General features: G+C 42.1%; 1 protein-coding gene across 1 annotated transcript in view; it reads left to right on the top strand.

Annotated features, from left to right (window-relative positions):
• HK3 (hexokinase 3) overlaps positions 1-25,553 on the top strand; it is a 48,618-nt gene that overhangs the window by 14,974 nt on the left and 8,091 nt on the right. Inside the window, exons 7-15 of the mRNA XM_031953734.1 lie at positions 4,236-4,335; positions 4,417-4,600; positions 4,843-4,998; positions 5,224-5,457; positions 8,675-8,970; positions 9,201-9,349; positions 9,536-9,655; positions 10,297-10,392; positions 10,767-10,866. Of these exons, the coding sequence (XP_031809594.1) occupies positions 4,236-4,335; positions 4,417-4,600; positions 4,843-4,998; positions 5,224-5,457; positions 8,675-8,970; positions 9,201-9,349; positions 9,536-9,655; positions 10,297-10,392; positions 10,767-10,866 (1,435 nt within the window). The remainder of the gene's footprint in view (positions 1-4,235; positions 4,336-4,416; positions 4,601-4,842; positions 4,999-5,223; positions 5,458-8,674; positions 8,971-9,200; positions 9,350-9,535; positions 9,656-10,296; positions 10,393-10,766; positions 10,867-25,553) is intronic.

Raw genomic sequence — 25,553 nt, 5'->3', positions numbered from 1 at the left:
TGGAGATGGGAAACGAATACTGTCGGCAGGGTAGACAGTTGTTTGGTTTGACTGGAAGGTAGAAGTAAAAAGAAGAATTATTATTATGAAATAATGCTTGAAAAGTATGTCTGAGCCAGATTCAAAGAACTTTAAATGCAGACCGAGGTTTCCGTATTCTATCCTTAGAAGCCACAGGGAACCACAGGAAGAAAGTTGTTGAACAGGTAGTAATTTGGCCAGACCTGCATCTTAAGAATATTAATTTGCCAGTTATATGGAGGATGGAGGGGAGAAGGGAGAAACTGGAAGCAGGGAGACCAATTAGGAGGGTGTCTGGAAATAGCACAGGTGAAAAGTGATAAGGGTCAGAACTACAGAGATGCTGTGTGAGTGAAGATGAGGGATATGGAGAAGAGGGGGGAAATGACAAGACTTGGCAACTGATTAGCTGTGGGTTTGGGGGAAAGTAAGTTTCCTTCCAGAGTACAGGACTAGGAACAGTGGATGAGAATTGCAAAGAGACAACATTTAGGTTTGATATTGGGAAAAGCATCCTGAAACAAAAGCTGTTCTGAAACGGAATGCCACAGGTGTTGACTATGGCACCTCTCCAGTGTGAGGGGAGAGAAGGGGATGAATGTGAGAGATGCTGTGGAGATAGGAGCCATGAATGAGGCTTGGCAGATGACAGCCCGTTTTATACCCATTTTACAGTTAAGGAAATTGAGGCAGATAGCAGTTAAGTGGCTTGCTCAGGGTCACCCAGTTAACTGATAAGTGGCTGAGGGAGAGGGAAGAACAGAGGATGATTCTGAGATTGTGAAACTGGATATCTGGAAGAAGGTTGCTTCCCTCATCAGAATTAGGGGGATTATGGAGAAGGGATGGGTTTTGAGCAAATATAATGAGTTTGGTTTGAATAGATTGACTTTGAATCCAGCAAGCAGCTGGCAAAGCCAGACTGGAGTTCAGGAGAGATTTTACAAGTGGATATATAGATTTGAGAGAAATCTGTGTAGAGAGAGTAAGTCAATCCATGGGAGCTGATGAGATCACCAGGAGGGCTTAGGATAGAGCCTTGGGGGACCCAGGCTTAATGAGGAAGGCATGGATGTTAATCCAGCTGAGGAGACTAGTCAGCTAGGGATGGCCAGTCCCAAGATAAGCACGGTGTCATGGAGGCCGAGGGATTTATACCTGGCTCCTCTCAGAACTGGCTTCATGTAGCTATCCTTTTGTTTCAGCCCCTACTTGTTTAATGAGCTCCATGCCTCCAATTTCCTTCTCCAATGCAATCTTCCTACTCCTGTCAGAATAATCTTTGGTTTTTTAAGGTAATCAATTAGTAAGCATTAATTAAACACCTTTTATTTGCCTGGCTCTGTGAGCTAGATGTTGGAAATACAAAGATAAAATTGCCCTCATTCCAACCTTTTACAATTTGATGCCGATCTGTCTTTATTTCCAGGCATATTGGGCATTATACTCCTTCACCCACTTAACATTCTAGTCAAATTAGCTTATGTGCTATTGCCTGAATAGAACATTCATCTCCCATCTCCATCCGTGCCTTTGTACAAGCTGTTGCCCATGCCTGGGTTATACTCCTGCCTTACCTTCACCCCCAGAGAATCCCTAGAGTCCTTCCAAAGTAAGTTCAAATGCTACTTGAAATTTATCTCAATTCCCCTTATTGCACATCCCCACCCACCCCTAACTGTTTTTTTGCTTACTTTGTAAATATTTCAGGTACTTTTCTGTGTGAAATTGTTTTACCTCCAATAAAAGCTTTTTTTTTTTTTTAATCTCCACATCTAGAATAATTCCTGGTACATAATAGGCCCATAATAAATGTCAATAGACTGTTGTCTGAATTGTTAGGTATGGACAGGGTCATTTACTGGAAGGAACTTAGAGATCATCTCATTCACTTCCTTTATCTACAGAGGAGGAACTGAACCCAGAGAAGATACTCAAGGTCACATGAATTATAGACTTCATAGTCAGGATTTGAAGATAGATTTCAATACTCCACATGAAGCAGGAATAGTCACACTTTTTTGTCTCAGATTCAAGGTCCTCCCCAACCTCTTGCCATTCCATCTCTGTGTATATCTTCTATTTCTCTTTTCCCCAAACTGTCTTTTCTGGTCATTGACCAGAAAATTGACCATTTGTTTCCCCAACTATGTCTCTCTATGGTTGTATGTCTTTTTTTTCCTTGTCAAAGGAAAAGTTAATATGTGGTTTTCCTCAAATTATTTCCTTCTAAAGTTAATATGTGGTTTTCCTCAAATTATGTGTAAAAACAATTTTAGCTTTCTTTTTTGCACTTTTTATATAATTTATTTTATTATTTTTTATTATATTTTTATTTTATTATGTATTATGTATTATTTATTTTCAAAACATAAGCATAGATAATTTTCAACATTCATCCTTGCAAAACTTTATGTTCCAAAATTTTCCCCTCTTCTAGATGACAAGTAATCCAATATATGTTAAACATGTGCAATTCTTCTACATGTATTTCCACAATTATCATGTTGCACAAGAAAAATCAGATCAAAAAAGAAAAAAATGAGAAAGAAAACAAAATGCAAGCAAACAACAACAAAAAGAATGAAAATGCTAGGTTATGATTCACCCTCAGTTCCCACTGTCCTCTCTGTGGGTGTAGATGGCTGACATGAATCACCTCACTGTTGAAAAGAGCCAAATCCATTACAATTGATGATATAATGATGTTATTATGAATTATATAATGATTAGCATTTTTTTCAAATTTTGAGTTCCAAATTATTTCTCTCCTTATAAAAGGGACCTTTTTTTTTTAATTTAATAGCCTTTTATTTACATGATATATATATGGGTAACTTTACAGCATTAACAATTGCCAAACCTCTTGTTCCAATTTTTCACCTCTTACCCCCACCCCTTCCCCTAAATGGCAGGATGACCAGTAGATGTTAAATATATTAAAATATAAATTAGATACACAATAATATTAATATAAAAATTATTTTGCTGTACAAAAGAATCAGACTCTGAATTATTGTACAATTAGCTTGTAAGGAATAAAGATGCAGGTGTGCAAATATAGGGATTGGAAATTCAATGTAATGGTTTTAGTCATCTCCAGAGTTCTTTTTCTGGGTATAGCTAGTTCAGTTCATTACTGCTCCATTAGAAATGATTTGGTTGATCTTTGCTGAGGATGACTGATCCATCAGAACTGGTCATCATCTAGTATTGTTGTTGAAGTATATAATGATCTCCTGGTCCTGCTCATTTCCTCAGCATCAGTTCTGAAGTCTCTCCAGGCCTTTCTGAATCATCCTGTTGGTCATTTCTTAAGAACAGTAATATTCATATTATATACCACAATTTATTCAGCCATTCTCCAACTGATGGACATCCATTCAGTTTCCAGTTTCTAGCCACTACAAAAAGGGCTGCCACAAACATTCGTGTACATACATATAAAAGGGACCTTAAAGATCATCTCATCCACCTTTATTTACTGAGGTTGAACTGGACCCAGAATAGTTATTTAAGGTCACCTTACTCCCTCCCCCCACATTGAAAAGGCAAGCAATTTGACAGAGATGATACCTGTGCAGTCGTACAAAACATTTCTGTGGAAGTCATTCTTTAAAGCACAATTTAAAAACTAGGAAACCTTCCAGGAAGCCCTCCTCAGTCCTCTGATCAGGAACAACTTGGTCAGTTCTTCGCTCGTGGATTTGGATCGATGTATGGTGTCATCTGGATTTATGTCGGTCCAAAGGCGGAACCAGCAGCGCTGGGCAGAAGTTGTGGAGCTGAGATTTGGTTTGGGGTCAGGAGAAACTTTCTGATGATTAGAACTCTTCCAAAGTGGAGTGGGTTAACTTGGAACTGAGCAGGTTTCCCATTCTTGCAACTTCCCAGGCTTCTTCTCAAGAGCAGTGTTGCTGAGAGGGGACACCTGTTCAGGTATGAGTTGAACTAGTTTCCAATTCAGATTCTGTGATACCCCCTTCCAGACTCAGTCATATCCAAACTTTGTGTCTCTCCTAGGACTTTACCTCGTGCTCAACAAACAGTAGGTGCTAAGTAAACGTTGAGTGAAAGATGTATTAATTTCAGTGGTTCCAAGGATGTGCATCGAATTTAGGTTCCAGTCAGGAGGGAGCCCCAAGGGCCCAGCAGTGGCTCGGATGGGCAGAGGCCCATCCCCTGCCAGCTCCCAGCATGCTCTCCTCCCTCAGGCCTATAACATCGAGGTGGTTGCTGTAGTGAACGACACGGTGGGAGCCATGATGAGCTGTGACCCTTCGCCCCAGGCGTGTGAAGTCGGACTAGTTGTAGGTGAGGAGCTTTTGCAGGCCCGGGGGGTGGCTCCCTGCCCACTTCCCTGCAGAGCCTTTGACCAGTCTCCTCCGGCTACAGACACGGGTACCAACGCCTGCTACATGGAGGAGGTCCGGCACGTAGCAGAACTGAAGGAGGACCGGGGCCGCATCTGTGTGAACGTCCAGTGGGGCTCCTTTGGAGATGGTGGGGCTCTGGAGCCTGTGCAGACGCCCTTTGACCTCCAGCTGGACCAGGAATCCTTGCACCCCGGGACACAAAGGTGATGCTGAGGGGATGCCGGGGTTGGGGAGGAGTGGGACGCTTGGTTTCCCATGTCCTGATCTGTCTGCCTCTCCCTGACACCTGGGCGCCTTTCTGAAGGAGGTGCCGGTTCTCCTGGAGCTGGAGCTATGGCCTCCCACCCCATCCCCCTCCAGGAGTCGGGTCCAGGTACCTGTTCCGCTTCCTGCCTTGGAGACAAGGCTCTAATGCCAGGGGCTCCCTTTCTGCTCTGGCCCCCAGGTTTGAGAAGATGGTTGGGGGTCTGTACCTGGGAGAGCTCGTTCGCTTGGTGCTGATACACCTGGCTGGCCAGGGGGCCCTTTTTGGGGGTGTCACCTCCCCTGCCCTGCTAACCCATGGGTCTGTGCACGTGCAGCATGTGATGGAGATAGAGGAGTGAGTGGGGAACGCTGGGAGTCCCTGATTTGTGGAGGAGGCAGATTTGGGTCAATCAGCCAGGGGAGGGAGGGCTGGTGGGAGTCCCTGGCCTAAAGGGGCATGTGCCCATCATGGGGGACATGGGGGTTAAGGAGCAATGACCACGGGCCCCCCAGCAGCACCCGCCCTCCTGGCAGACCCCTGGGCACTCAGACCCGACCCGGACACCCCCTCCCTCTTTAGCCCTTCTCACGGCAGGGCTCGGGCCCAAGCAATGCTGCAGGAGCTGGGCCTGACCCCCAGCGCTCAGGATTGTGCGCAGGTGCAGCGGGTGTGTGGAGCGGTGTCTTCCCGGGCTGCCCGCCTCTGTGCAGCTGCCCTGACAGCCGTCCTTGCCCGAGTGAGGAGCAACCCGGAGAGATCCCCACTGGGCGTCTCTGTGGCTACAGGGGGCCGCCTTTACAAGCAGCACCCCCGGTACGTGGCTGGGGGAGGTACGGGTCCTGGAGCCCAGGGCCCCAGAGTTGGGAGGGCCCTCAGAGGTGACTGGTCCCACCCTCCCATTTTAGACATTTTAGACTGCATAGCGGATCAGAAGCAGGGCCGGTTATCGAACCCAGGGCAGCTGCCTCCGTTCCTCAGTTCCCAGCCCTGAGTTCTGACTGAAGCTTTGATTTGGTGTGGGGGGGTGATATATTTCAGCTCCCCCAGCCTGATGGCGAGAATGTAGTGATAGTTCTGTAGTAGGACCAAGTAGGACAACTAGGTGGTGCAATGGATAGAGGGCCTGGCCTAGAGTCCCGAGAGCTCCTCATTCAAATCCAGCCTCAGACCCTTCCCAGCTGTGTGACCCTGAGCAAGTCCCTTCACCCCGCTTGCCTCAGTTTCCCCATTTGTAAAATGAACCAGAGAAGAGAATAACAAACCCCTCCAGTATCTCTGCCAAGAAAACTCCAAAGGGGGTCACAGAGAGTCAGCTGTGATTGAAAAATGACTGAAGTGACAGCAGTGGAGGCAGGAGCTATTATGTGGTAGGGGAGGCTCTGTTCCCAGTTGCTCTACCCCTACTAAGATCCCTTTCCTCACGCAGTCTTCCCACTTCATATATTGGATCACTTGCTGTCTAGGGAAACAGGTGGGGGGAAGGGAGAGAAAAATTCAGGCATTTAATTGTCCCAGCTACACAAAGAAGGAATGTATCAAGAATTGTTGATTAAGTACCAATTCTGTGCCAGGCCATGCCCTCGAGGAGCTTATATTCCATCAGAGGAAACAATGGGTACAAGTACAAGTAAATGCAAAAACCATACAAAGTTACTGCCCAGGAACTGGGGAGGGGCAAAGGCCCTAGAGGTGGAGGAAGCCAGACAAGCCTTGATGCAGGTGGTCACTTGCGCTGAGATTGGGAAGGAGCTGGGGTTTCTGGGAGGTGAAAGTGAGAATGGGGACCATTGCTGCAGGGGGACAGGGATGGAGATGGGAGAGAGGATGCTGGGTACCAGGAATGGCTAATAGGCCTGCTCGGCTGGAATGGAGGTGGTGGGGGGCAGGGTAATGCACAGTAAGCTGGAAAAGCAAGCCAGAGCCAAATTGTGAAGGGCTTTGAATGTCAGAGGAGGCTGCCCCTGGAGGCATGGGGACAGGGGATGCAGAGAGCCTCCTTTAGGAGCAACACATGGGAAGCTGGATGGGGATGGTTGAGTGGAGGCAGGGAGACCAGTTAGGAGGCCATTGCACGGACGTGATAAAGGCCTGTGTCTGTGTCACAGGCTGGGTGGCTGGTGTTAACAGATGCTGTAGAGGTAGGATTCATAACCCTTGACCATTGACTGGATGGATCTTGCAGTGGGGAAGAGGGAACGGCTGAGGATGCCTCAGGTTGATAAGCGTGATGGAAATAAAGCAGATAGGAAGAAGCATAGGTTTTAGGGAAAGTAATGAGTTCCCTTTTTGCTATATTGTTTCTCATGGAACCCTCTGACAGAAGTGATGGTCTCGATATGAAGGATGAGACATATATTCTTGTACATGGCCAGTGTGGGAATTTGCTTTGCCTGACTCTGAATATGTGTTACAAGGGTTTTTTTTGGTTGTTGTTGTTTCTCCTAGGGAGGTATAAAGAGATAGGAAAGAGTGGGGAGAGAAGAAAATAGATGATTGTTAACTGAAAAAAAAAGATTCCTGGTGAGAAATGCCATGGTGATGCTGGATGAACTCAGGAGAGAGACTATAGGGATGGATGTATAGATTTGGGACTCATGGACATAGAGATGGGAGCTGATGAGGTCACCAAGTGAAAGTGAAGAATAAGAGATGGACAAGGCCAAGGATCTTGGGGACATTCAGTTTGGGGGCCTTATGTGGATAATGCATTCCAAGGAAACTGAGAAGGAGCAGTCGGAGAAGTGGGAGGAGAATCAGAGGAGAAGAGGGTCACAAAAGCTCAGTGGAGTGTATCCAGGAGCAGATGATGGTCAGCAGTGCCCAATGATGTAGAAAGATCAAGAAGCCCAAAGAACAATTAGGGACCTTGTGGTCAGGGGATGCAAGTAGGAGGGAAGGAAGTCCCTAAGTGTTTTACAAATATGACCTCAATGTGATTCAGGCCAGTCCCAATGGTCTTGTGATGGAGAGAGCCATCTGCATCCATAGAGAGGACTGTGGGAACTGAGTGTAGATCACAACATAGTATTTTTACCTTTTTTGTTGTTTACCTGCATTTTGCTTTTTTCTCATTTTTCCCTTTTTGATCTGATTTTTCTTGTGCAACAAGATTATTGTGAAAATATATATAAAAGAATTGCACATGTTTTTCATATATTGGATTACTTGCTGTCTAGGGGAGGGGGCGAGGGGAAGGGAGAGAAAAAATTTGGAACACAAGATTTTGCAAGGGTGAATGTTGAAAACTTTGCATATGTTTTGAAAACAAAAAGCTTTAAAAAGAAAAAAGGCAACGGAGAATAAAAATGTGAAGAAAACTAACAAACAAAAAAACCAAATATGACTTAATTTAACACTCACAATAACCCTAGGAGGTAGGCCCTATCCCCATTTTACAGTGGAAGAAACTGAGGCAGACAGAAGTTAAGTGACTTGTTTAGGCTCAAACAGCATTGTTGGAGGTTAAATTTGAACTCGAGTCTTCCAGACTCCACTCCAGCTCTCTGTCCATTGCATTTAAATAGGGAAGGCAGGGACATTCTGTGCCAAGGGTACAGCAAAGTGGGCACTGCTAAGGCCCATTTTCTCCTCAGTTAACCCATGAGGCTGCCCAATGGAGTAGACACAGCATTGAATGTAAAGGCAGCTGATAGCGATAGAGTACTGAAACTGGGTTCAAATTCAGCTGTATGATGCAAGGTAAGACACTTAAGCCACCATTTGCCTCAGTTTCCCCATCTACAAAATGGTAACAACAAAAGCAGTCCATTTCCAAAGGTGGTTGTAAGGATCAAAGGAGATAACATTTGTAGAAGCGTTTAGCACAAGGCACACGGTAAGGGCTAGGACAGAAGCTTTCCCTCCCAGGCCCTTCCTGACTGCCTTGTCTTGGACAAGTCCAGTGTCCTTGGCTTTCCCATGAGAGGCTCAGATTGAGGAGGTTTCCCCCTGGAGCCCTGGGTGGGGAGGCTGACCTGGGAGGGATGAGTCCTGGGTGGGGAGGCTGAGGCCGTCTTGCTCCCCTTGCCAGGTTCAGCGCCCTCCTCCAGCAGACCGTGAGGCTCTTGGCTCCGGACGCCGATGTCACCTTTGTCCCCTCGGAGGACGGTGGGGGCCGGGGGGTGGCTGTGGTGACCGCTGTGGCCTCTCGCTTGGCTCTACAGCGGCGGCAGCTGGAGGAGACCCTGGCGCCCTTCCGGCTCCACAGCCAGCAGCTGAAGGCGGTGCAGGCCCAAATGCGGGAGTCCATGGTGCGGGGGCTCCGGGGAGAGAGCTCCTCCATCCGCATGCTGCCCACCTATGTCTGTGCTATGCCTGATGGCACAGGTGAGGAGACCTGGCCCTGGGACCTCCTGTCCCTCCCCGCCCAGGCCCTGACATCCCACAGGCATGGCTGCTTGTCAGCGTTTCTTTGGGGGTGGGGGTGGGGGGGTCCTAGACTTCCACTGGGGGGTTCAGAGCTTCTTTTAGACTCCTGTGCTGAAGGCCCGACCCCCCCCCCCCCCCCGCCGGCTAGAACATGGGCTTCTGAGGCTGCGGCTTTATTTGTTTTGCAGAAAGAGGAGACTTTCTGGCTCTGGACCTTGGGGGCACTAACTTCCGGGTACTCTGGGTGAAAGTGGGCAGTAGGAGCGAGGAAGGAATCAAGATTATCAACCGGGTCTTCTCCCTTCCTGAGAGTGTGACCCAGGGGACTGGGCAGCAGGTACTGGCCGTCACCTTTATTTACCCTTAGTTAAGGGCACTCCTTTCCCCCGGTTGGAGGCTGGAGCTGGGCAGGGGGTGTGTGTGGGGTTAGTGCGGGTGAGGGGCTTGGGCAGGGAGAGGAGGGGGAGGGAAAATCTCTGTGGCTCAGATCTCTGAATCCTGCCTTCTGCTCTTACCCTTGAAGCTCTTTGACCACATTGTAGACTGCATAGTGGACTTCCAGAAGGAGAATAATCTGAGTGGGCAGACTCTGCCCTTGAGTTTCACCTTCTCCTTCCCCTGCAAACAGCTTGGCCTGGATCAGGTGAAGAGATTTGGGGGTGTGGAGGGTGGCAAGGGGACTGCCTGGTGATACCCTGAGGCCGGGGTTATGGGCCTCCTACTTACTACTTTGTCACTAACCCATTTAAACTTAGATTCTCTAAATACTGTCTCTTGGATGGTCGACCACCTGTGTGACTCAGTTTCCTATTCCGTAAAATGTAAAATGAGATTGGATTTATATTCTCTGAGGTTCCTTCCAGTTATAAATTCTGTGAGCTCGTGATTTTCTTCCCCTTCCCCATTTCCCTCTAATGCTTTTTAACTATCTTTGGGAAGCCTGTTAATAGCTCCGTGTTTATACTAGTTTGTTCCTAATTCATTCATTCTGAAATGCATTATCTGGGTTGGACTTCTAAAAGGGCCAAGTTATCTTTTCTAAATATTGTGAAACTTTTCAGTTAATGAAATTTGGGGGGTTGGCCTTTAACTCTATTGTGAAGGAGAAGGATGATGTAAACGTAATTTGGAGGAGAGGAAGTGGTCTTAGGAGTGCTGACACTGACCTTCCTTAGACAGGCGAGTCTGCATGGAGGTTTTGGGACTGGAAAAGGAAGTAATCTTTAATATATCTGACCCATGATCTGTCCTGAACCCCCTTGTCACTTGCGTCCTGACTTGCAGGGCATCCTCTTGAACTGGACTAAGGGCTTTAAAGCATCAGACTGTGAGGGCCAGGATGTCGTGTCCCTGCTTCGAGCTGCCATCAGACGCAGACAGGTAGGACCTCTTTGGGACGGGGGATCTGAGTGGGGGACCCAGGAGTCTTCATCTGGGAAAGACGTGTGTGGGCTCTCACTTAGGGGAGACATTTCCTCTTGGCAGAATGGAGTGCTTAGTCTGGTGCAGCGAATATTTCCTGGGGAAGATTCAGGGTTTCACGTGGGATGGTTGAGAAGTGGGTTTAGGGAAAGGGGCATAATGTAACATCCTGGGAGTCCTTAAGTCCTCTTAGTTGGGACATAGTTTTCACTGAAGGTAAAGGATATATTGCTCCCGACTTCTGGGGAGGATCCTCTTTGCCAGAGGCTGTAAGCCCAGCATTGGTTGTCATGATGACGGTTGCCTGGCAACTGGTGGCCTTTTGTGCACAGGGAGTGGAGCTGAACGTGGTGGCCATTGTCAATGACACAGTGGGGACCATGATGTCCTGTGGCTATGAGGACCCCCACTGTGAGGTCGGCCTCATTGTAGGTGAGTGCGGGAGAGCTTTCATAGGCTCTGTGGTAAGCATCCTTTCCTTACCCATCTGTTCCTTATCTGCAGCCCACTGGTCCTAATGACTGCAAGGCTACTTGTCAGTCATTTGGTCTGCAAGCCCTTTCTGAACCCTTCCTGGGAGCCCCCTGAGGAGTGTAAAGCACTGTCCCTGCCCTGGAAGAAGCCCCTGCTAGCTGAGGTGGGGAGGAGGAAATGGGACTCTCACACCTGCAAAAATGGGGGAGAGCTGGCTGGGAAACTGGTAGTTTATTGTAATGGTACCTGCAATGAGTCTGGAGAAGAGGGCGGTCTAGCTGGGTTGGACTTGACAAGGAAGGCTTCATGAAGGACAACTGTTGTTGGACGTGTCACAAAATCTTAGAGTCTGAGAACTGGACCAGGAGTCTCAGAGTTATCTAACTCCGTGTCTCAACCAGCGCAGAAATCTCCTGGTGTGTGTGTGTGTGTGTGTGTGTGTGTGTGTGTGTGTGTGTGTGTGTAAGAGAAACAGACAGAGGAAAGGGAGGGAGAGGGGAAAAAGACAGGTAGAGAGTCAGAGACAGATATAGACAAACAGACAAAAAGAGGAAGGGAGGCAGGGAGGGAGAGAGAAAGACTGAAGACAAACAAGCAGAGACAGTCAGAGGGGGAGAGGAGGGGCAGGGAGGGAGAGAGAGAAAGAGACAGTCAGACAGACACAGATAAAGAGAAACAGAAACAGAGAGAGGAAGGGAAGAGAGGGAGAGAGATGGAGAGAGAGAGAGAGAGAGCCAGAAGGAAACAGGGAGAGGGAAAGAGACAGAAAGATGGGGAAGAGATAGAAATGGAAAGACAGAGACAAATACAGAGAGAATGAAACAGAAGAGAGAAGGCAGGGAGGGAGGAAAAGAGAGACAGAGACAGAGGGAGAAAAGGGAAGAAGGACAGAGAGACAGAAACACATAGAGACAGAGAGGAAGGGAGACAGACAGATGAAAGGAAGAGACAGAAAGGAGGAAGATGGAGGAGACAGACACAGAGAGAAACAGAAAGAGGAAGGGAGAGAGAAACACGCAGACAGAGGAAGGGGAGAGGGAGAGAGACAGGAAGAGACAAAAGAGATACAAGAGATATTCAGGCCCTACTCAAGTATTTCTAGTGACAGAAGCGATTTTGATAAGTGTATGAATAAAATAAAAATGTTGATCAAGACAAGGCTAAGGACAGAAGATCTCATGGCATCCCACAAGACTTGTCCTGTGAGGGGCTAACATCAATCTCCTAATTAACTCTTGAGGTCAGTTGTTTGACTAGCTGAGTCTACCTAATTGTACTGTCCTTTAGGGTATTTCCTCATCCACAAAGATAACTGTCCAGACCTTCTCAGATGCTTTGCTGAAATACTCACTCACAAGATCTAAGGAGATAGTCTCCTTCCTGGTCTATCAAAATCTATGAACTGTTAAAAAAAAAAAAAAAAAAAAAAAAAAAAAAAAAAAGGGAATGAATTGGATCTGGCAGTATTTGTTTTCAGTGAGCCCAACCTGGCTTACCATCATCTCAGTGCTGACCTATCATCACTCACTGGCTACCTAATTGATTCTAGAATTCTATCAGATTGACTTTCAAGGTCAATGGCCTGTTCTCTAGAACCTATCTTTGGTGGGGGGGAGGGGAAAGGTACGTTATCTATCCATTTCAGCCTTGTGGACCCTCCTATTTATTCTTGAAAGATAACCGCCGACTGTTTAGCACTTAACATTTTCAAGATCTTTCAGTACTCTGGGGTGTAATTTTTTTCAGTCCAGGTAACAAACCCATTTAGAGTAACTGGGTGTCCCCTTACGTTTATTTCACCTCTCAGACCTATTTGTTCTATATTTCCCAGACTGAAGGTCATTCTCCTTGACAGAGAAAACATACCAAATGGTATTTAATTAGTTTTACTTTCTGGCTGTTATCTGTTTATCACCTGCCTATCCACTGGTTCCATCCCATCCCTGTTCTTGCTCCTCACATAGCTTTTTAAATAACCTTTGTTATCACAAGTAGTCATCGAAGGCCTCAGCTTGCTCTAGTTCGGGGTACAGATTTTGTATCTCACAGACCCCTCTGGCAGCCTGGGAAAGCTTATATTTCTTTTTTCAGAATAATGTTTTTGAAAAATTGAAGGAAATGCTAGATTCCAATTTGAGGTTAATGAAAAGAAAGGGGCTCCTTCCCACCCCATCCAAGCACTGACCTCTTGAAATCTCTTCATTGACCTCCCTAACCTGACTCATGGTACTGAGGTTAAGAATCTCTTTTTCACTCTTTAGCATTTCTGACAATTTCTACAAATTTTTGCTGCACTTCTGTATTTGTCCTGTTATATGCCCTTGCTTCCTTTTTTTTTTTTTTTTTAAATATTTGAGCTCTTAAGATAACCTCCCCATGTAGTCATTAAGAAGCTTTCAAAAAGCCTTTTTTAGAAGTTTCCTTCTTTCTTTTCTCTTTGGGATAATAGAAAGTTGCTTTGTCAAGATTTCATCATTGAACCTCCCATCTTCTTAAAATAGATTTCTTTTGGGATCTAAGGCCAAGGAGTAATATTTTTCCTTTTTCTGAATTCTCTTAAAATTTATTCCCCTAAAGTATAAATCATAGATTTATAGCTAGAAAGTATCTTGGAGATCATCTATACCGGAGGTAGTGTCTTTTTTTTTTTTAATTTTGGAGGCAATTGGAGTTGTGACTTGGCCAGAGTCACACAGTTAATATTAAGTGTCTGAGACTAAATTTGAACTCAGGTCCTCCTGATTCCAGAGCTGGTGCTCTACCCACTGTACCCGCTGCCTCCAAGAGATAGTATCAAACATGCTTTGCAATGGATGCTTACTCCTGAGTGAGGCCCAAATAAGATAAAAATTTAATTGGGAAATGTTTAACAAAATAAATAAAAAATACAATAAAATGTAGATAATGTTAATATGTAGTTTTCTAAGTCAACACATGGCCCACAAGGATCCTTATGGACAATTTAGGGGGGCCTCCTTTTCATTTGGGGTTGATACCACTGATCTAGTCCAACCTTCTCATTTTGCAGAAGAGGAAACTGAGACTTAGATAGGATTTTGGCAAAAGTCATATAGCACAGCAGGAGCAGAGCAAGAAGTGTGAAGTGAGTTAAGAAGCTACAGGTTCAAGTCCCATCCCTGAGACTTATTAGCTATGTGACCTTCTATGCCACTTAATAGATATAATGTCCTATTGATCCCCTTGCATTAAGATGTCAAATTGGCTTTATTATCAGCAAAACTCGCATCCAGGTCTGAGAGCTAAATCCCACCATCACCCAGGCCCAAGCTAAAGCTGGCGGGTTGGAATTGGTTCATGGATGTCACTTACCAGTCACTGATCCATGTATTGGCATATAGAAGGCTGCAGGCAAAAATGTTTTTCCTCACTCTTTCCCAAGGTATCTCCTCTGTCTTGATTAGCTTTTTTAATTTAAAATTTTTGTTTAAATTTAAATTTAATTTTTAAATTTTACAATTGAGGTTTTGTGACTTGCCCAGGGTAATGTAGCTAGTAAGTATTAAGTGTCTGAGGTCACATTTGAACTCGGGTCCTCCGCTTCAGGTCCGGTGCTCCATCCATTCCATCATCTAGCTGTCCCCTTGATTAATTTTAGTAAAGATAGACAGAGGTATAGGCTCTGAGCAAGGTCATTTTATTCAGTGATGTATGTAACTGTTAACAAAATGGGGCTATCTGGTAACCTCAGGAAAGCCTGCCATCACCCCAGAGAAGGAAAGAACCCTTTTTACTAATACACAACAAAGAAGGGGTATTGGTAGGCCTGGAGAAAAGGTGACAAGTTGTACCATTACGGTTTCGGTGGGTTAAATGAGAAAGAGGGCCTGGCATTTAGATGAGGCTAATCATGCTTCTCTCTTAACAATTAAGGAATACTAATTGTTTTATAGGACCCATCTGTTTTCAGTAGTCCTGGCTGGGAATCAGAAGGAAAAGATTTGCTGTCTCCTTGGAATATAGATAAAAACTTCCTTAACATCACAAAGACAAGACAGATGACATATCTTTTGGGGATGGTAATTTTATGGGACTAAACAAACATATCCGTGAAGTGTCCTAGGAGATACCAGCATGAGAGATAACAACCTTTCTTTTAAACTAACTTTAAGGTAACTCGGAGGGAGAGCTGGATTCCTAAGCTCAGATCAAGGATATAACAATGCGGTTTGAGCAGTCATATGAAATGGTGCAATGATGCAGAATAGGATCAGTTATTAAATGATACAGAATCAATTTAATATCTTCACCTTTTCAGAATTATTGGATGCCTCCTCTACTGTTGTACATCTTCCCAAGATATCCCTGGTCTTTATATTTCCAATTTAATAGGGCAGTACTAAGTATATAGATGATTCAGTGGATAGAATATTGGATTTGAAGTCAGGAAGACCTTAGATTCAAATCTTGCCTCAGACTCTTATTAGTTATGAGACCTGAACAAGTCATTTAACTGCTCTGTGCCTCAGTTTCTTCATCTGTAAAATGGGGGATAATAGTATCTCTTTCCCAGGATTATTATGTAAATTGAGTGAGACAATATATGTTAAGTGCTTCTCAAGCTTTAAAGAACTATAGAAATAATTATTATTGTTATTCTTAATTATTATTATTAGGGATCTAGAAGAATTCAGCAAGGAGGGAGCCTAGGGAAGGAAATAGCAAATGCTCCAGTTTTTTTGTTTGTTTTATGGAAAAGTAGTCATCAGAGTCAGTAGTTGAGTCAGATTAGCAGGGCCAGCATATTTGGGCTGTTAGTGCATTGGACCACAGATGAGAGTTCTGGGCTTCAAATCACAAAGACTCATCTTCATGAGTTCAAATCCATCTTCAGCCACTTAAGCCGTGTGAAGCTGGACAAAGTCACTTATCCCTGTTTGCCTCAGTTCCTCATCTGTAAAAATGAGTTGGGGAGGGAAATGGCAAACTACTTCAGCATCTCTGCCAAGAAAGCTTCAAGTAGGGATATAAAGAGTTGGTTATAACTGAACAACAATGAAATTTGTGGGGCAGTGAGTGGGTTGGAAGGCAGTATGGAAGCAGGAGTAGCTGGAAGGCAGTTTGTATAGGTCCAGGGGAGGATTGCTTGCTGATGGCCTTGAATGTCACACTGAAGAGTTTGGATCTGAGGATGTAGTAGTTTGATATCCATTGGTGAGGAGGGAGGCAGCACAGGCACGCCTATACCCTAGGCCATCCCTGTGTATTAGAAAGATGATTTGTGGGGGAGGAATTGGAAAGAGGAAAGAATGGAGGCAGATAATATTTTATGCTGGTTCAGGTGAGGGCCTGAATTAAGCTGGGGCTGTGAGTATGTGCAGAAGGAACAAATCAGGTAGACTTTAAAAAAGGGGGCGGTCATCTTCTTAATTCCTTGACCTTCAAGTTGATTTTCTTAGTTTAGTCTAATCTGCCACTGTTCTTCTAGATAGATCTTAGCCTCTAGAGCCAATTCTCTGAGCATATTCTCTGGTCTTGCATTTCTAAGGAATGGACTGGAAAAGCATTTATTGTACCTAAAGCATCGTGTGACATTCTGGAAGCACAAAACAGAGAAGTGAATTAAGCCCTGTTCTTAGAGACTTCAGCTTGTAATTAGAGAAGTTAATACACTTAAGAGAATTCAACAGCAGAATAGATGGAAAGCTTTGGTTCTTCTCAGGGTACAGTGGCAGGTCCTTGGACAGATGGTAAGGCCTACTGGAAGGCCTTACTGAAAGGATTGTAGTTGAAGAAAGATTGTCTTAGAGAAGGTCAAAATGGTTTGTGAGAGTTGATTGTTAAATTTTCAGTGTGAACATTTTACTTCTTGGAAGTTGGTAAATGCTACAAATCAGGACTTTAATGTTTTGTTATTTGTCTAGACTTAAGAAACTAATGGAAAAAATGTTAATAATGAAGCTTAAATTTTAAAATGTGTATGGTACACACTACATGCTCCCACTCCTTCCTTTCCGGAGCTGGTTGTTAAACATTTGTACACTATTTTGATTGAATGGGCATGTTTGCCTATGGAAAGGGAGATTTTGGGGAGTTGAATAGGAAGCAGGTTGGGATGTTGAAGAAGAGCTCCCTGCCTGTTCTGATTGGCTCCACCCTTAGTATCTTTAGTTGGTGGGGATCTCCATGCCTTTTAGATGCTGTTTTCTTTACTGGATAACCCTGATACCTTCAAAGAATCACAAAATCAATGAACGTCAGAACTGAAAGGGACATCAGAATTATCTAGTATGGTAACCTATATCTGGTCAAGATTTACTTTCACACCAATGGGTGGCCACCCTGCCTTTCCTTAAGGGCTTTTAGTGGCTAACTTCCAGGCAGTCCTTTATAATTGTTAGTGGTTCTGATTACTGTGGAATTCTCCTTATAGCTAACTTCAAAATCCCTCTCTGCAGCTTCTAGCCATTGCTCCTAGTTTGGTACATGCTAGTTTGGCCAAGCAGAGAAAGTCTGATCCCTCTACTATACTGGAATAATATCCCCCCAAGTCTTTTCTAGCCTAAACATCCATAATGATTGACACTGATGCAAAAGAATGATCTTAAGACCTTTCAGCATCTTGGCTGCCATCCTTGGATATTTATCAGCCTGTCAATTTTCTTCCTAAAATGTGGTACCCAGAGTTAAAGACAAGATGCCAGATGTGCTCTAACCAAAGCAGAGAATCTGAAAGTGACATAAGGTTTTAATGAATTATAAGCAAAAGTCAATATGGCAGTCAAGAAAGCTCATGGCACAGTGGATAGAGTGTGGACCTGGAGTCAGTTGGATTTGTGTTCAAATCCAGCTTTAGATGCTTGCTAGATGTGGGATACTGGGCAAATCAATTAACCTTCATCTTCCTCAATTTCCTCAACTTCAAAATGGAGATAATAATAGCATTTACTCCTAGGGTTTCTCTGAAGATAAAATAGTATCTGTACAGTGCTTTGCAAATCTTGACGTGCTATATAAATGCTAGCCATCACAGCCATTATTGCTTTTAGCCTGTGTTAAGAGGAGGCAGGCATGGTGGCCAGACTTAGAAAATAGATAATCCTGATGTGCTCTCTGCCTTTGTCAGATTCCATCTGGAAGGTTCAGTTCACGCTGATTAGCTGGAGTAGTGAAGGATGCTAAGGATTATGTCATGGGAGAATAAGATAAAAGAAAATGGGGATGTTTCACCTGGAAAGAAAAGGTTTGGGGAGATCATATTAGCTGAAAAGACTTTCTGTGAAAGATTATATTTGCTCTATTTGGTCCCCAAAGGTCAAACTAATGGAATGCTCCTAAGCTGGAAATTGTAGGGAGGCAAACTTAGGCTTGAGGTAAGGAAAAAAACGTCCTTAATAGGTAGAGTTTTCCGGTTAAAGGAGAGCAGGCTGTCTCTGAAGGTGGGGGGAGGGGGGTTCTCCTTTACCGGATATCTTCAAGCAAAAGCTTAGCTGATACTCAGAAGGGATTTCTGTTGAGACATGGGTTGGGTTCTAACCTAGGAGGTCCCTTCTAACTCTGAGATTTTATGACTGAACAGAGTGGGACTATAGCTTCCCTAGTCCTAGACACTATCACTCTTCTTTTTTTTTTTTTTTTTAATTTTATTATAGTAACTTTTTATTGACAGAATCCATGCCAGGGTAATTTTTTTTTTACAACATTATCCCTTGCACTCACTTCTGTTCTTTTTTTTTTTTTTTTTTTTAATAGCCTTTAATTTACAGGATATATACATGGGTAACTTTACAGCATTAACAATTGCCTAACCTCTTGTTCCAATTTTTCACCTCTTACCCCCCCCCACCCCCTCCCCTAGATGGCAGGATGACCAGTAGATGTTAAATATATTAAAATATAACTTAGATACACAATAAGTATACATGACCAAAACATTATTTTGCTGTACAAAAAGATCAGACTCTGAATTATTGTACAATTAGCTTGTGAAGGAAATCAAAGATGCAGGTGTGCATAAATATAGGGACTGGGAATTCAATGTAATGGTTTTAGTCATCTCCCAGAGTTCTTTTTCTGGGTATAGTTAGTTCAGTTCATTACTGCTCCATTAGAAATGATTTGGTTGATCTTGTTGCTGAGGATGGCCTGATCCATCAGGACTAGTCATCATCTAGTATTGTTGTTGAAGTATATAATGATCTCCTGGTCCTGCTCATTTCACTCAGCATCAGTTCGTGTAAGTCTCTCCAGGCCTTTCTGAAATCATCCTGTTGGTCATTTCTTACAGAACAGTAATATTCCATAATTTTCATATACCCAATTTATTCAGCCATTCTCAACTGATGGACATCCATTCAGTTTCAGTTTCTACCACTACAAAAGGGCTGCCACAAACATTCGTGCACATACAGGTCCCTTTCCCTTCTTTATAATCTCTTTGGGATATAATCCCAGTAGTACACTACTGGATCAAAGGGTATGCACAGTTTGATAACTTTTGAGCATAGTTCCAAACTACTCTCCAAAATGGTTGGATTCGTTCACAACTCCACCAACAATGAATCAATGTCCCAGTTTTCCCACATCCCCTCCAACAATCATCATTATTTTTTCCTGTCATCTTAGCCAATCTGACAGGTGTGTAGACTCACTTCTGTTCTGATTTTTCCCTCCCACCCTCCACCCCCTCCCCTAGATGGCAAGCAGTCTTATATATGTTGAATATGTCCTAGTATATCCTAGATACAATGTATGTGTGCAGATCCAAACAGTTTTCTTGTTGCACAGGGAGAATTGGATTCAGAAGGTAGAAATAACCCGGGAAGAAAAACAAAAATGCAAACAGTTTACATTCATTTCCCAGTGTTTTTTCTTTGGGTGTAGCTGCTTCTGTCCATCATTCATCAATTGAAACTGAATTAGGTCTTTTTGTCAAAGAAATCCACTTCCATCAGATTACATCTTCATACAGTATCGTTGTTGACGTATATAATGATCTCTTGGTTCTGCTCATTTCACTTAGCATTAGTTCATGTAATTCTCTCCAAGCTTCTCTGTATTGATCTTGCTGGTCATTTCTTACAGAACAATACTATTCCATAACATTCATATACCACAATTTACCCAACCATTCTCCAATTGATGGGCATCTACTCAGTTTCCAGCTTCTAGCCACTACAAACAGGGCTGCCACAAACATTTTGGCACATACTGGTCCCTTTCCCTTCTTTAGTATCTCCTTGGGGTATAAGCCCAGTAGAAACACTGCTGGATCAAAGGGTATGCACAGTTTGATAACTTTTTGGGCATAATTCCAAATTGCTCTCCATAATGGTTGGATTCATTCACAGCTCCACCAACAATGTATCAGTGTCCCAGTTTTCCCTTATCCCCTCCAACACTCATCATTATTTTTTCCTGTCATCTTAGCCAATCTGACAGGTCTGTAGTGGTATCTCAGAGTTGTCTTAATTTGCATTTCTCTGATTAACGATGATTTGGAACACTCTTTCATATGAGTGGTAATGATTTCAATTTCATCATCTGAAAATTGTCTGTTCATATCCTTTGACCATTTATCAACTGGAGAATGGCTTGGTTTCTTATAAATTAGAGTCAGCTCTCTATATATTTTGGAAATGAGGCCTTTATCAGAACCTTTAACTGTGAAGATGTTTTCCCAGTTTGTTGCTTCCCTTCTAATCTTGTTTACATTAGTTTTGTTTGTACAGAAGCTTTTTAATTTGATGTAATCAAAATTTTCTATTTGTGATCAATAATGGTCTCTAGTTTGTCTTTAGTCACAAATTTCTTCCTCTTCCACAAGTCTGAGAGATAAACTATCCTATGTTCCTCCAATTTGTTTATAATCTCGTTCTTTATGTCTAAATCATGGACCCATTTTGATCTTATCTTGGTATACGGTGTTAAGTGTGGGTCCATGTCTAATTTCTGCCATACTAATTTCCAGTTATCCCAGCAGTTTTTGTCAAATAATGAGTTCTTATCCCAAAAGTGAGGATCTTTGGGTTTGTCAAACACTAGATTGCTATAATTGACTATTCTGTCTTGTGAACCTAACCTGTTCCACTGATCAACTAATCTATTTCTTAGCCAATACCAAATGGTTTTGGTGACTGCTGCTTTATAATATAGTTTTAGATCAGATACAGCTAGGCCACCTTCATTTGATTTTTTTTTCATTAATTCTTTTGAGATTCTTGACCTTTTATTATTCCATATGAATTTTGTTATTTTTTCTAGATCATTAAAATATTTTCTTGGAAGTCTGATTGGTATAGCACTAAATAAATAGATTAGTTTAGGTATCACTCTCCTAATGAAGCCAAAAATCCCATTAACTTTTTGAGCTACTTTATCTTAATATTATCTCATGTTTAACTCATAGTTCTCTAAAACTTCTGGATAGTCTCCTCCCCCCCCCCAACTGCTATCATAGTCATATCATCCCCATATTGTTCTTGTGAAGTTAAATTTTTAAGAGTGAAAGACTATATTTAGTCCTATTAAATTTCATCTTAGTATCATCTTGCTTGCCATTTCAAGGAGAGAAAATCATGGGAGGGAGGGAGAGAATTTGGAACTCAAAAAAAAAAAGAATGTTAATAATTTTTACGGTGATTGAAATATTTTAAATCAAAATATATTTTTAAAATTTCATCTTATTAGGTTTGGCTTAATGTTCTCATATGCTCAGATCTTTTTATATCCTATCCAGAGTCATATCTATGTCTCCTAACTTTGTGTCAGCTGCAAATTTGATAAGCATGCCATCTCTGCCTTTATTCAAATCAAAATATTAAAAAAAACAGGTCTTAAGGCAGATTTTCATAGCTCTCCATTAGAGACCTCCTATCAAGCTATTAAGGATAACTCTTTGGGTCTATTCCAAATCACCTAACTATTCTACTTTTTGTGTAGCCTGTGCTCTCCTACTTGACGTAAGAATAGCATGAAAGATTATCATACTGAATGGTTGGCTGAATTATCCAGCTGCCTAAAAATGGCATATGAATGAGCAATGAGGCTAATGTAGTTCTTGAGGAAGCCATTCTACCTTTTTTTTTAATGTGGTTCACTAGCTATTTACATTTTTTACATTTAATTTTTTTGCCAGAATTTGATCATGGACAGCTCATCTAAATCTTGCCTCAGACACTTATTTGTTGTGTGAATCTGAGCAAGTCACTTAACTCTGTTTGCCTCAATTTCCTTACCTGTAAAATGAGCAGAAGGAAATGGCAAACCATTCTAGTATTTCTGCCAAGAAAACTCCAAATGGGGTCATGAAGAGTTCAATACAACTAAAAGAACAAAAACAACAATAAGACAAGAATGCTCTTCAGATTCTATCTTCCCTGTCTTTGAAAATTAGATTAACTTTTGCCCTTTTCAGGTCTTAAGACACCTTTCTCATTGGCTTTTATTTTTCAAAGTTCATTGATGGTGGCTCAGCAATCATACCTGCCAGTTTTTTTAGCATCCTGGGATGTAGCTCAATTGGACTGGCCAAGAGAAGCCAAGGGATCTCTTCTTATCCCTGTCTGTTTCCCTGGTTTTCAGTTTCCTGTTAGCTAGTTGACAGATCATTCTTCTTGGTAACAGAACAAAAGCAGAACAGTAATTCTGTCCTCTGTTGTTCCATCAAATCCAAACAGCGGCCCCCTTCCCTTCTTTGATTCTCTTAACAATCCTCCCCAAACAAACAACAAAACAAAACAAAATCCTTATTTATTCTAATTTTATCTGAGTTTTTCTTGTCTTCATTCTGGGTTATCTCCCTGGATATTAATCTTCAAGGACCAAAACTTTTTTTTCATATTCATCTCCTAATGCCATCTTTGTTGGTTGATCAGTTCCCCGCATATCTATATTCGAACAACTTCCTTTCTTCTTCTTCATCAGAATTGTTAGTGTTCATCTCTTTAGGATGTCATTTTTAAAAATGTTATTTATGGATGCCTTTTGTATTTAAGTCACAATCATTTCTGAAAACAAATTATTTCCCCTATGATTGAAACGTCCCTTATAACAAAGAAAAATTATTAGGTCAAAATATTCGATACAGTGATCTTATCTGACATTCAACTCTAGTAAAGCCCTCTACCTCTCCAAGGGGAGTTAAGAGATTTGTTTCATTCTTTGCTTTCCAAGACCATCATTGGTTTTTCAGTTTTTCAGAGTCTGGCTTCTTTTTAGTGTTTTTTTTTCAATTGAATTGTTTTAGTTGTGTTTTTTTTTTTTAGATCTGCTTATTTTATTTTGCATCAGTTCATATACATCTTTTTATGTTTACCTCAGTTCTTTGTATTCATTGTTTTTTACTCAAAACATTCAATACTCAAATGTATCCATAATAGTCAGCAATTTGGAAGTTCTCTCCAAAGATGCAGACAGCAATCCATCTATGCCTACCTATCCAATGTGACTCTTGTTTACGAACTTCCATAAGTTTCCCATTTGGGGGCCAGCTTACTTGTTAAAACTTTCCTTAATTTCTTTACTAAAAATTTTTTTATCCTAATTTTGACAAACTTCCAAACCCACAAATGACTATCATTTCCATGTACAAATTAGAATATGAAAAAATGATTGCAATGGCTTCCCTTTCTCTCTTCCCTCCCACCTCCTTCTTCCTTATCCTCGTCCTTTCTTCTTCAATTTTGGCTTCATAATCAGGATGTACGTTTGTTTTCATTTGAGACTATTTCCTCCCAGGTATTATCCTCTCTTTTAATATTGCTCCCCATCCCCACCTCTTTCCTTGTTAAATTTGATGAATTTCTGTTTGTGTGCATGTGTATGCTCAACTCTCCTTTGTTTATAAGAAGAATGTTCATTTAATACCCCTCTCTTCAACCTCTTCTTCCATGTTTATATGTTCTTCTCATATACTACAACTGTGTTTCTTCTTATTCTTATTTCCAATATTAGTATTTTCCTCCCTTAACCTTCCCTTTTCTTTCTGCTCTTCCAACATTTAAAATAGAACCAATCTATCACCTGAATTTTTTAAAACTCTCTCACTACCCTTTAAAAACATTAAGATTTTGAAAGGAAATTTATTTTTTCTTCCCCTATGAGGATGCTAGCCTTTTATCATCATATAGCACCTTTAAATTGCTCAAATAAATTTACCTTTCGGGGTTTCTCTTCTGTTTGTATTTCAGAATTCCTAATCAGCTCTGATCTTTTCATCAGGAATAATTAAAAATTATCTAGGTTCATTCTCCACATCTCCCTTGCCCCTCCACCCCTATGCCCAGATTAAAATAAAATTTGTAAGATAAAATATTCTTGATTGTAAGCTTATATCTTTTGCTTTTTGGAATACTGTATCTCTTCTTGCTTATAGTATAAGTTTCTAGGTCTTGTGTGATCTTTATTGTGGTCTTTTGGTATTGGAACTCTTTCTTTCTGGATATTACAATATTTTTCTTTGATGTAGAAGCTCTGAATTTTGGCTATGATATTGCAGGAACTTTGATTTTTAGGGTATCTTTCAGGAGGTGACTGGCAGATTTTTACACTCTATTTTCATTTTGCCACCAGGATTAAATAGATCTGGGTAGTTTCCATTTATGATTTCTTAAAATATAGTATTTAGGTTTTTTAAAATCATGACTTTCAGGGAGTCTGTTTTTATCTCTGATGATTCTTAAATCATTTCTCTTTGGCTTATTTTCCAGATTGGTTGTTTTCAATTACAGATAACTAACATTTTCTTCTATTTTTTCAATCTTTTGATTTTGTTCAATTCTTGCTGTTTTGTGGAGTCACTGATTTCTGTCTCATAAATTAAAACTTTTAGGGATTCCATTAGTTGGGTAAAGGTTTTAATTTTGTGTTCTAAACAATTTATTCTCCTCCAAATTCTTTCCATCAGAATTTTTTTTATTTTTTTAATCTCTTCTTCCTTTATTCTAGATATTCTCGGAGAATATCCTTTTTTCCCCCTTTACCTTTTGAGTCTTTGCCTGTAGTTGCCTATGAGGTCATGTTATGACCTCAGGTCAGAGTGCTAGGGATCTTGGAACCTCTGAACTTTGGTTTGAATGCTGCCATGTCTAGGTTGCTGGATGATGTTCCCAGTAACTTCCACCGTAGCTCCTCTGGGTTTTTGCCCCTTCTGGGGCTTTTTCCAACGAACCTTTGTTTCCTCTGCTTTGCAGGCTCCTGATGTCTCTGGTCATGCTGGGTAGCTGGACTTGTTTGCCTAAGCAGAGGGGCCAGCTTTTGTGATAGGCACCCTTTCCTATTTCCCTTGGACATCTGGATGACTTTTTGTGCAGTAGTTCAGGAGTATGGGGAATGATTTACTGTGGTTTCTCAATCATTATTCAGGCTGGTATGCTTTTTAGGTTTTTGCTAGAGTAGATGCAGAGGAGCTGGACAGTCTGTCTTAGCTCAGGCAGTCCTTTTGGCCAGAAACCCCCTTCCTTGCTTTCTTCTGATGTCATGAGGATGCTCGTTGTCCACTTGTCATAACATTACATCCATATGCCAGTTTTTTTTTGGCCAGTTCCCAAATGATGAGCACTCATTTTGTTTGCAGTTCTCTTAGCCACAAAGAGGGCTGCCATGAGTATTTTGGGGTCTATTGGATCTTTTTTCCTGTCTTCCTATTTTTTCTGAGGCAGATCTCCCATATAGAATTTAGATCATAG

The sequence above is a fragment of the Sarcophilus harrisii genome, chromosome 2 (genome assembly GCF_902635505.1).
Source record: "Sarcophilus harrisii chromosome 2, mSarHar1.11, whole genome shotgun sequence".
NCBI classification, from domain to species: Eukaryota; Metazoa; Chordata; class Mammalia; order Dasyuromorphia; family Dasyuridae; genus Sarcophilus; species Sarcophilus harrisii.
The sequence above is the reverse complement of the archived record's forward strand: the minus strand, read 5'-3'. Positions and strand labels throughout refer to the sequence as shown.